The sequence below is a fragment of the Notamacropus eugenii genome, chromosome 6 (genome assembly GCF_028372415.1).
Source record: "Notamacropus eugenii isolate mMacEug1 chromosome 6, mMacEug1.pri_v2, whole genome shotgun sequence".
Classification (NCBI taxonomy): Eukaryota; Metazoa; Chordata; class Mammalia; order Diprotodontia; family Macropodidae; genus Notamacropus; species Notamacropus eugenii.
Genome location: NC_092877.1, coordinates 90,361,795 through 90,374,734, shown reverse-complemented (window position 1 = coordinate 90,374,734; position 12,940 = coordinate 90,361,795). Strand labels below are relative to the sequence as shown.

Sequence of the window (12,940 nt, the reverse complement as noted above, 5' to 3'; positions counted from 1 at the left end):
CAAGAAGTGTATGATTTAGTTGAAGATGTTGAGGTTTTAACTCTGGGACATCAAAAACTGTTCGAGTTTCATGATGTGTTGCAGTAGAGCCATTTCAAAGAATCTAAAGTCAGATCACCTCTAATCCAAGTATAGGCATTAATTGAGATTGAAGCCTCTCATGAAACAGGCTAAGTTCCCAGAGGAACCAGTAACCTCAGAGAGAGCAAGATAGATTTTTATGGGGTAAAGATGCAATTATGCCATATAAATTTACATAGAATATAGGAATGTGATTATTATTAAAAAGGCAGAAGGAGTTTGTTAAAGGATTAGGTAATGGAGGAGGAATTCTATCTGTGGTTCAGTGGTTAAACATTCTGGTCATGCTGCCCTTCAATTGGCTAGCTATGGTAGTCCTGTCTGGTGAAAATAGATAGTTAGGTATCATGGTCCTGTCTTTGGCTAGATGGATGATGTGATTATGTTTGAATACAAGAACATACCTGTTCAGGTATGTGGGAATGGATCTGGGGGCAGTAGTTAGGTAGAGGCAGTGGTTGAGTTCCCATGGACATGCCTGCTGTTTCTGTGGGAAGTAAGAGTACAAGGGCACTCCTGTTGTTCTAGTGAGCAGTGTGCATGTATGAAGAAGTTAGGACATTGGCGGGAGGGTTAGGTAGGTAGAGTGAGTCTGTAATGAAGTTAGAATATTGGGTTTGGGGGCAGCTCTATTAGGATCCTATCCAAGAGACATTGCATTTGCATGCAAAAGGGTAAAAAGGACAGAAGGAAGTATAAGATACCACCTAGAGGGATTGTCTGGTATGATAGAAAAAGGAAAGAAACAACACTAAGTGCTTACTATATGCCAGGCAAGCACTGTGAACATAAATACAAGCAAAAAAAAAAAAAAGGCAATCCCTACCCTCAGGGAGTTTGCATCCCTCTAATGAGGGAAGACAACACAAGAAAGGGACAAGAGAGGAAGAATATGAAGATAGCTGACTTGGGGACATAGTTCTAAAGTCCAGAAGAATTCAGGAACAAGACCAAGAGGAAAGTACAGGTAGGTCACCCTTAGCCCTTCAACAAAATGGAGGCATTCGGTAAAGAAAAGGGAGAGCGGGGAGATGGCAGAGAGAAAGTCCATGAGGGTGGTAGGATGTTCCAGAGTAAGGAAGCCTGAAGTACAAAAGGCAATTTAGAATGAGCCCCCAGCAGCAGGGGCATGGTTTTGAAGTCCAGAGGAAGTCAGGAACAGAGTTGAGAGAATAAACCTGGCCTCAAAGTTAGGAAGAATGAGTTCAAGTGTAACCTCAGAATATATGCTTCCAGTCTGATCCTGGAAAAGGTGTTTATCCTCTTAGTGACTCCAGCAACTTTCTAAGACTTTAAATATAGAGAAAGTACTTATCAGTATTGATACATATAGTTCCTCTCTGAGAACTTCCTATACCAATGAGAACTTCCCATATCAATGCAATCACAGTTCCCATCTCAGCCTCCTTCTCTTCCCCTACCCCTCAAAAAAACAATGATAAGATCAAATTGAACATTTCATACAGCTTGGAGAATAAAAATTCAGAAAAGAGATAAAATCGCGTGTCTTGGGGTGGTCAGGAAAAGCTTGATGGAGGAGGTGGGGGTGAGAACTTAGGAGGGTCCTTTCCAAAAAAAAAAAAAGGGCAATGGAGTGTACAAAAGCTGCAAAATAGGAAATAGGAGTTTGTGTCTGGAAAAGCATAAATAGAGGATAGAGAGTTGGATCAGAGACTATATTAATTCTTTCAAAGTTTATTTCAATGAGAGCCTAATGCAGGTATAGTCCTGTTGGAGGTTTTGTATGGCATATAAAAGACATGAAGTTCATATGAATAGGCTGTGAGGAACCATTGAAGGTTTTGGGGGAGGATTATGATCAATGTAAGACCAATTAGAAAATTAATTCAACAATAAACCAACTAATGAAAACAGGCAAACTCAAGAGAATAACAATGGATAATTTAATATGGTAAGGCTGGATAAAGAGGAGTATTTTAAAAAATGACTCCCAGGTCTTGAACCATATAAGAGGGCTACATTTCCATTCCATATAGTAAAATATCAGAACTGTCCTTACAAAAATGAATCGTGTGGATGACTGAAATATTCCTTTTCTCTAGTCTGTATATAGACTGTGACAATAAAGACTCTTCCAGTCTCCTTGGTGACAGAGAGAACGATGGTATCTTTTTCAGAAATAGGGAAGTCAGGAAAGGGTGCCAGGATGGGGGGGAGATGATGAATTCATTTTTAGACATGTTGACTATGGGGTGACTACAGGATATCAAAGTGAACATGTTCAGTAGGCAGCTGAAAAGGGGAGCTGGAGCTTGGAAGAAAAGAAGGCTAGAGATTTTTTAAAATATGAGCCTCTCCTATCGAGAGGAAGTAGCTTAAATTATAAAAGCAGATGAAATGTAGAGAAGAGCTACCTAAGGACAGAGCCTTGGAGGATGCCTGAATTTAGAGGGTAAAAGGTATAAGAGGACCTGGTAAAGACAGAGTCAAACATATAGAAAGAGATAGAGCATCCTAAATAGTGCCAGAACCCAGTGAGGATAGACTTTGAAGAATGAAGGTGTAGCCAATAGTATAAGTTATTGAATCATGTAATGCTAATGAGAGTTAAAGATCTTCCCCACCCATTAATGGGCCATTATGGGAAGCTTGATTGGGGAAGTTTTTTTGTTTGTTTGTTTTTGGAAGACCCACATCTTTTGTTAATTTCTAATGAGGCACTGGTTCTCCAGGGTTGTGATGCTCTCTCACCCTGAAAAGTGTATATATACTTTGAGATGAGGTTTTACTTTGGGGATTACTCATTGGAAGTATTTGTTTGACCAGAGGAAACTCTGGGAGGCTGCTAAAGAGCCCCTGGCTTTGAAAACCCAGATGCTGGTGCCTCTCTCTCTGGTAATTATGTAAGTATGGTCAGATAGCTGGAAGCCCTGTCTGCTGATTTTTTTTTCTCGGTTTATATTTTTTCTGAAGTTCAGGGCACTGACTTTTTCCCTTGAACTAAGTGAATGATAAATGTGCTTGATTAAAGTAGAGTGTTGACCCCTCAAAAGTTGTTTTCCTTTTAGAAAAGCAGATCTGAGAACCTGTACACAAGGCTCTCCTGGGTATGCCAGGGTTCTTGCTGTTACAAATGGAAGTCAAGGAGTAAATGCACTAATAAAAGACCATCACATTGAGTGTATCGCAGGTCACTGATGACCTGAGAAAGCTATGTTAGTAAAATGAGAATAGAAGAGCCTGATTACAGAGCTGGCTGTACATTAGGGAGCAAGCCCAAGAAATAGGGCACAATAAATGAAAGCAAACACTTATTTGAGAAACTTTAGAGTAAAATAAAAAAAAGTAGGGGGGGGTCAGGGGATAGAGTCAGCATCAAGGTTGACCCTTGTGGACTTTTCAAAATAGAAGACACTTGTAGATGTGAAAATGGTTGCTTCAAAACAACTCGGCAAATATTTACTAAGCAATCACTATCCACCAAGTGTTGTGTCAGATACTAGAGATATGAAGCCAGGAATGAAATCAATATTCAGTATCATTAGTGCTGTTGTGATGATTAATGTTGTAGGACCTGCTCTAAAGGATCTTCTAGCTGAATGGGGAGAGGGAAGCAAATGTACAATTAACTGTCAAATATGTGAGAAGGAATCAAAAGCAAAGGATAGATAAAGGCAAAGGAAAATTTTAAAAAAGGAGAAAGGAAAAGTCACTTTGATCTGGTTTGAGGATGAACAAAATGAAAGCCTTGAGGAGTTGACAAACAAAGATGAAAGTATGGCAGAGAATTAGTTTCATTTTGAAGGAAAACAAAAGGAAAAGCACAGAGACAAAGGGGGCAGGGAAGGAAGAGAGAACTGCTAGTCCAATTTGGCATTGAGAATGCATATAACAGAGTTATGGCCAATGGAGCTCCACCCTTAGAAAAGGTAAAATGTACACTGCCTGCTTCCAGAATATCTGGAGGAAGCTGAGGAGCATGCTTCCAGAAAGACACGATCATCTTTAATGAAAACACCCCACTCTCCAATTCAGAGAATACACAGTTAGCCTCTTTCTAGTCAGTGCCCTTATGTAAAGAAGAGGAGCCTTTTGACTGGCTGCTGAGATAGCATGGAGAAGGCTTTCAAAAAAGGCTTTCACCCTAAAAGGGGATTAATAGTATGGAATACTATATTTAAAACTTGGTCATTGGACTAAATAATTAAGAGGTCATTTTTGACCTTTGAGGGGCAAATCTATCTCAACATCAACATATGCAAAAAAAGAACTGTTTTCAATCACACACTTCAACCACACTCCAATACTGCCTTTCCTCCAAACACCAATATTTCTGACAAAAGTACTATCATTGACTTTCACAAGTTCAGAAGCATCCTTGACACTTTCCTGTCCTTCAGCTAATCATTTACCAGATCTTACTGATTCTATCTCCACAATAGCACATGCATCAATTCTTTTCTCTCACCTCATACAAGCACCACCTATTTTTTTATCTAGACTTTTACAATAGCTTGCTCATTGGTCTCCCTGCTTATATCCTCTCCGCTTTGCAATCTGTCCCTCATAGTACTTCCAAAATAATCTCCTGAAAGCTCTGTTCTGACCTAATCATTCTGTGCTCAAAAACATCTTCAATGGCTCCTTATTGCATTTAGGATAAAATACAAAACCCTCACCCTGACATATAAAGCTCTTTGCAATATGCTTCAGTCAACCTTTCCAGAGTTACTATATATTTCTCCCGTTCCCATGATCTATGTTCCAAACTGGCCTATTTGCTCATCGCCCACTTTTGTGTTTTGGCCTAGAATGTCTTCTATTCTAACTTATTTCTCTTAGAATACATAACCTGTTCCAAAGTTGAATCTCTAGGGCTGCTTCCTATAGAAAGCCTCCCTTATCCTCCTTGTTAGGGTTCTTTACTGCCTCAGATTAGTTTATATTTCCTTATTTACATACATGTTGCTTCCTCCATCAGCATGTGAGCTTCCTTGAGGCCAGGGACAATTTTACGTTTATGTTTTTATACCTCCAGTTTCTAGCATAGGACTTGGTACGTGATACATGCAAGATAAAGGTGTGTTGAGCTGAATTATTGTTTAAGTACTGGAGTACAGAACCTGATTATACAAGGTTGAGGAGTAAACTAAAGGAGAAGAAATGGAGGTAGTGTAGCAGACCACACTTTCTAGAACAGGGGTTTATATTTGAGGCACTCAAGCTTAGGGTCACACAGCTAGTAAGTGTCAAGTGTCTAAGGCTGCATTTGAATTCAGATCCTCCTGGCTCCAGGTCTGGTGCTCTCTCCTCTTCACCACCGCTCTGCCCCTTAGAACAGAGGTTCTTAATCATTTTCATGTAGCATGAAACCCATTTCAAATGATGCCTTCTTGGAATAACAATTTTAAAAGCAAAAAATTAAATACATAGAATTTTTAAAAGACAATTCTACTGAAATATCACTATTAAACTATTTTTAGAACAATTTTATGGAACCCAGATAAAGAACCTTTGATCTGGGAGTTTGTAGTAAAGGAGAAGAGAGAGCTAAGACAATGGATGAATTCATTCATTTTACTTTGTGCAGTATATACCCTGGCCTAGTGAATAATATAGAAATCATCAAAAATAAGAGATAATCACATGTTTAATTGAAATAGCTAACATCTATATAACATATAAAATAAACTTGTATCTCATTGCTTACCATCTAAAGAAAGGGAGAGCAAAGAGAGGGAAGGAGGGATAGAATTTGGAACTCAAAACTAAAAAAGTGTTTAAAAATTGTTTTGTGTGTGTATAAAATCTACAAAATAAAATCAAACAAAAAAGTTATAAATTTAATATTTTAAAGTTGCTTAATGAAAAATCAAATTTTACATACATAGACCAAAGGTAGCATATTGTTCTCTGCCCTGTAATATACAGTGAATCTAAACTTTAAATATATAAAATCTATGAACATCTGGCTATTCACTAGTTAGTAAACTTTACCTCAGTCCACATAATACCTTTTGTTTCAGGGAAAAAAATAAAGGAGGAATTTTGGCCAAGTGCCATGTAATAATGAGAGACAATAGAGTGTAATGCAGAAAAGATTGGGGCTCATGGTCTACCTCTGAAACATGTTCACTGTGTGACCTTGGACAAGTCACCTAGCTTGTATGTTCTTTAGGGAACTCTCTTAAGTTGAAAGTTGCAGAAAAGCTGATGACCTGCACTGATAAGAAGGAATTTCCTCATCAGAGAGCTCTTTGTACTAGTGAAATGCTAGGTATAGTCTCTTTGACTATTATATAAAAACTATCAATAATGTTCACTTATATTAATCACATATTTTATACAATTTAGGTATACTTATTTGAAATACCCTGTTGAGATCAACAGTTTTCTAAATTTCAATATCTGCCCATTCATTGAGTCTAAATATAACATGTATAATCTACATATATGTGTATTTGCATTCAAAAAATTCTTTTTTCACATGGTTTCTTTCTCTTTATGTCCTTCTAGAATCTCCATGGACTCCTAAGACATCTTCATTTTTTTTTTTATAATTAGATCGGTTGCAGTGTATTGAAATGAGAAAAGAAAATGAAACCACTCCTAAAAAAACCAAATCTAGTCTACACAAACATAGTCATTTGATGAACATAAAATAAACAGCTTTCTCATAATCTTTATGGAACTTTCAGGAATGGAGACATTAACACAGACTCATCCTGAAGTTACACAAAGCATTAGAACTGTCAAGATAAGATCAGATTAGTTTGGGGGCACATCTTTTGTGAAGCTACCATGAAAGGAAGTAATACCGTATATTACCTACACATAAATTTGCTAACACTGGTTTCCATTTTCAACACAGCCTAAATGACTCTTAATACTTCCACTTCTTGAATTATGATACTCATCTCAGGATTTCTGCATCTGTAAACATAAATTATGGCCCATCAAGAGGTAAGACATTGAAAACCTTGCCTTCGTTTACTGAAGCTTTACCTGTCTAAATGTTCATGCAATTCAAATGATACAATTCCACTCTGCACGTTTCTCACAATAATATCATCGAGGACAAACCAGCTTCCCTCTCTGCTTCTGAAACCCAATAATTTCAAGGACTCACTGACATTGTCCCCGGGTTTTCTTATAGAAGCACTCTTGGCCCTACATAAGGGGAACATACAAGAAATTAGTGACATGGCTATAGATTAAATCACACTTATTACAGACATTAAAAAAGTGCCACAGGAACATTGAACAATCTGCCATGAGTAGATAAGAATAGTCAAGAATAAAATGCTAGTTCAGGGATAGGGAACATGCAGCCCTCTAGGTCCTCAAGTATAGCTCTTTGACTGAATCCAAACTTCACAAAACAAATGGGTGCTTTGACTGAATCGAAACTTCATAGAACAAGCCCATTTGTTCTGTGAAATTTGGATTCAGTCAAAGGGCCAGGTTTGACGAACTAAAGGGCTACATGTGACTTCAAAGTTACAGGTTCCCCACCCCTCTCTTAGTGCCTTCAGGCCAGTTTTCATTTCACTTAGTAGTAGTTTCATAAGGATAGGAAGACAGGAACTAGACCTCTGAATTTACTGGTATGGGGAATTCCTAGAAGAGGAAGTTCCACATATGACCAATATAACTTAGCTCCTTCTCTTCAACTTATATAGTGGATTAGATATCATCCCATGATGTCATCAGCCCTCTTAGAAAGCAAAGGACAAGCAACAACCAGAACTGTGTTAGAGCAGAGATTTTTAACTTGGCATCCACAATACCTATGATCCATGAATAGATTTCAGGGAGTTGGTGAACTAGTCAGAAAAAAAAAATTCTCTCTCTCTCTCTCTCTCTTTCTCTCTCTCTCTCTCTCTCTCTCTCTTTCTCTCTCTCTCTCTCTCTCTCTTTCTCTCTCTCTCTCTGTATATATACATATATACATATATATGTATATATGTATATATATATCTTTATTTTGATTGTATTGGTTTCCTTTGGAATCCTATATACTTTCTTTTATGCATTTAAAAACATTATTCTGAAAGTAATCCATAGTCTTCACCACACTGACAAAGAGATCCATATCACAAAAAAAGATCAAGAACTCCTGTCATAGAGAGTTGTTTAACCTGTTGAGAGGTTAAGTGACTTGTCGAGGGTCACATAGTCAGTATGTGTCAGAGGTGGCATACGAACCCAGGTGTTTCTCACTCTGAGACTGGTGCTCCATCTAATATACCTCTCATGGTAAACTTCTATTTACTTCAATTCACATCAATGATATTTAATTAACATTTATAATATTACTGCTATACTTGTGGTCCTGAGGAGGCAGTAATAAAATAAAAGAGTGCCTGCAATTAAAAATTTTATAATTTACTAGGTAGTTGACATGCACACAAATATTTATGGTACAAGGAAGAATGGGATAAATGCAAAGGAAAGATCCAGATGATGTGCTGTGCAAAATATGAAAAGTAGGAGATTCTTATTTAGCCAGGGAAATCTGAGGAGCCCTTATGGGAGAAATGACCCCTGAATTCAACTTTGAAGGAAGGGGGTGATTTCAAGAAGCAGAGAGGAGATGTGGGAGGGTATATTCCGGGCATAGGGGATCATGTGATTAAAGAGACAAAGACAGAAGAGGACAGGATAAGAACTGAATTTGGCAAGTAGTCACTTTAGGCATACTACAAAGTGCACAGAGAGAAATAATGAGGGAAAGATTAGACTTGAAAGGTAGGTAAGATCCAAAATATGGATGGCCTTCAAGACCAACTTATAGAATTTATCTTTTATTCCAAATTCAGTAGAGAACCACTTATGGTTTTTGAGCAGAGAAATAACATGATACAAAGCTCCTTGAAGCAAACGTTGGGCAGATCATAGGCTGGTGGATCTTGAGCTTAGACAAGACTTCAGAGATCATATAGTCCCACACCTCCAAACAAATGAGTAACTGAAGGCAAAGCTGAATGACTTTCCCAAAGTCGCACATAAAGTAAACATTAAAGATGGGCTCCAACTTCAAAGCCACATTCTTTCCACTGTACCTTGTTGTCTCATATCTCAAATGAAGCCTGCATTGATATGGTTTATCCCAGGTCTAGAAATGTAATCCCAGGATTCATACCCTGGGAAGTTGTCACCTTAGAACAAATTCAGAATTCTAGAACATCAGTAGAACTACCCAATTTCCTAGGGAGACTGGATTAAGGGAAGGGGTCCTATGGATGTGCAACTCAACTACTTTCTGGGTTCTCTTAGATTAAGGTAGAATTCTTAAACTCTTGCCAAGTTGGATCTGCAACCTTTGTGGCTCCCACAGAATTACACCATTCCCTTAGAGTAGGAAGGGGTAGAGTCTCCATTTACTTCATGCGGTCTGGTGTGAAACTGGGACTATATCTTTCCATGAAGAGACAAGCAGTCGTTATGGTCAGGGAAGCCTGGTTCACTTTAGAGAAGTCATGCAAGACTAAGTAAATTTTCAAGGATTTATATTTCTTCCTCAAATACATTGCATCTTCCTTTCCAGGGTGCCTTTCTGAACGTTGTGATTTTAGTATCAGGACAAAGGAAACAAACAAATAAGAAATATGTTGAGCATTATTATAAATATATGTATATACATATATGTGTGTATGTATATATATATATATATATTACTGCATGAAAATGCATTTTCTCTGTCACTCTAAAATATCCTCTTCCATATACTTGAATGGATTTCCCTTAATAAACTGTCCATTTTCTTCTAAGTGACATTATTGAATAACATTAAATATTCTAACACAGCAGTTCATTCTGATATGCTAAAAGTAAAATACTTCATATTTTTACATTTTACTCCTAAATTTTCTTACATATGATGCAGTATATAATATATTGGCAGTTAAGTGGTGCCGTGTTGGACTTGGAGTCAGAAAGGTGAGATCCTGGCAAGGATATCCTAACCCTAAAAAGACAGTTTAATATATTAACTCAGTGTTGATGATTAGCTCACAAATTTTGAATTGGAAAGGACTTTAAAAGTGTGCTAGTCAAACCTTTTCATCTCACAGATCATAATGGTTCATATTTCATTCCTATGTGAGTAGCATATGTGTCTTCCTTACTTTTTTATCTATGATGGTATAAAGTTGATTTAGAATTTTAAAAAATATAAAAATAAATGGGGGAGGGCAGGAGAGTTTAAATGTGAATACATAGTTTGAAACCTAAATTTTATAGCAAAAAGTTTAGGTCAGTCTAAACATCAGGTCAATTTACCCCACTATATATTGTCATGAAAATCTAACTTAGTTCTTTGTGATAAACTGGGCTGCAATCATTTTAAACACAAGGACTATGTTTTTTCTAATTCTCTTACATTTCCTATAGCATCTAGCTCAGTGATCAGACCATAGTAGGAAATTCTGACATCATGTGTCCATATCATTATACTTAGAGAGACATAGTATTTTACAATTTGCATTTTCTTAGTAGAAGTATTTCAGAATAATCCAATGAAAATATTTTCCTAAAAGAGTGCTTAATCATTTAAGTTCCTTTGCCATTAATTCATCTTCTTTTTTTTTTTATCCAGACCTATTATTTCATTATAAGTACAAGGAAGTACTGATCTAGAGATTCCCTATACTAGATCAGTAGCTCATCTCTAACTTCTAGCTTAGAAAGTTGATGGAACCCTTCGAGATTAAATGACTTTCCCAGGACCTCACAACTAGTATGTGTTAGAAGCAAGACTTGAACTTGGGTTTTCCTGACTCCAACGTTGACCTTCTCTCCCCTATACCAGGCTATCTCATTATTTTTGATAGGTCAAATTAACATGTTAAGGTCTTACTCACCGGAGGGAGTAGGAGGTTGTGATCTTTCCAGAAGTAGCACTAGTTGCCCTTTTATGGTCTGTCTGAGCACCATGAGTTTTTCTCTCTGTATTTGGAGAACAGGGCAAGATGACGGTGACTGGTTTATGAAAAAGATGTGTTGCTGGGTGTTGGAGATGAATTAAAGGGCTAGTTGATACTACTGAATAATAAAGATCTTGTTTCATTTTTAATGTTGATACTAGGGAAGGATCAATTGGCTGGACCTAAGCAAATTAGAAGAAAAAGTAATTAATTCTCATTGATTAACTTTTGTTAGAAGCAAAATGCATTTTTTCTGAGCTTAGTGTATTATAGAGTGTAATTTTGTGTATGTTGTTTTGTCTAATAAATTCAAACTTTTATGACTACAACAACTCTTATAACACCTCCTTCCTCTAAAGTATCTTCAGTCCAGTCATTTCCACCATGAAACCACACATATCATATAGGTACCCTCCATCTTGTCACTTCTTGTTCTGACATCTGTAACCAAATCAATACTACCATTTCCTCTTGAAAGGGTGTCTCGATTGAGTGCATTATTGTTCCCCTCACAATCTCTGTAACTTCCCAGTTACCCTTCTCTGCTCATGCCTCTCCTATAGCAATATTCTATTTTATAAGCCTCTCAAGTGAGCAAATCTAGATCTGATAGCTCTGATAGAAAATTGTTAAAATTACTATTGGTGGTCTGGAGAGGAGGTATACATGGGTGCTCTCCAGTAACCATTGTCCTCCCACTCCTGCATCTACAGAAAACTGAAGTAAAGAACAGATTTCCAACTTCTCTGTGCATGACTGGATAGAGACAGTTAGGTTATATTCTAAAAATGGGGGCAGTTAGGAAGTGGCTAGTTTCTTTATCATCTTCAAAATTCCCACACAGACACAAACCACCAAATCCTCATGGATACTTGGCTAACCTCCTTATGTATGGAAACTACCAGAAGAACCCCTACTTTGGAGATTCCCTTCCTAAGTAAACACTTGTATTTGTATGTATTAAAAGTTTTTCTGTTTGCAAGTTTAAAGTTATTATTTTCTATGTAACTTTTCCAAGAAGCCTTATTATATGAGCTCCCTAATCCAAGTCCCAACCTCAACTATAAGATAATGGCAACTTTATCCAAGATCATTCTCAGGAAAATTATTAGCACTTACACCAGGGAGTCACCCTCTCCAACCCTATTATGGAAGAGTAATTTTAAAAATCATGTGCAGAAATTTGTAGAGGCATGCTAACAGTAAGATATTATGTTTTCTTTATATAATATCTATTTTTAAAAAATCAGTGTTGCATGATGCAGGTGTAGTATCAACTAAAGCATAAGGTTGAGGGTTAGGAAGGTGTTCCATATTCATCTAACAATCTAGTTATGAAGACTGCTGTATTTATGTAACATATACCATCAGACCTTCAGTTTTACTAACTAGTTGCCCTTACTTTGCTTTTCAATCATGCTAATCAAGTTGAAGAAGTAGAAAATGGTTTCTTTCTTGCAAAAGAACTATGCTAGAAAGAAAGATTGTATATTTTAGGATGAAAGCACATGACGACACTTTCCGCTTTTTCCTGGAAGAAATTATATATCCAAGGATTTCAGGTGATCCAGATTCTAGAGGCAGTAAGTGTCTGGCAGAGAAGTACCTAGAGGAGAGTACTGAAAGCTTTGAACCTGTGAGAGCTATTTACTGCAGAATCAGCCCAGCATGGTGAGATCCTACACAATGACAACATTTGCAAATTTCTGCTAATGTGACAAGAATTCAACTTGGGGCAAAAGAGTGAAAGTGATCTATTTCATCACAGGTGATTAATTTATGTGGTCCAGGGACTCTGGAGAACAATTTGGAACTATGTCCAAAGGGCTCTAAAGCCGTGCAAGCCTTTTGACACAGAAATACCATTACTAGGTCTATATCCCAAAGAGATCACAGGAAAAAGAAAAACCTTTATCTGCAAAAAATTTAAAGCAGTTCTTTTTGTTATGGAAAGAATTGGAAATTGAGGG

At 37.1% G+C, this 12,940-nt stretch overlaps 1 protein-coding gene across 2 annotated transcripts in view; it reads right to left on the bottom strand.

The window, feature by feature from the left end:
- Positions 1–12,940, bottom strand: part of DTHD1 (death domain containing 1) — a 67,844-nt gene that overhangs the window by 26,563 nt on the left and 28,341 nt on the right. Inside the window, exons 5-6 of one of the 2 annotated variants that reach the window (XM_072620441.1) lie at positions 10,908–11,152; positions 7,048–7,212 (exon numbers count right to left, since the gene is read on the bottom strand). In XM_072620441.1, the coding sequence (XP_072476542.1) occupies positions 7,048–7,212; positions 10,908–11,152 (410 nt within the window). The remainder of the gene's footprint in view (positions 1–7,047; positions 7,213–10,907; positions 11,153–12,940) is intronic. The other variant, XM_072620442.1, reaches the window with a different exon arrangement.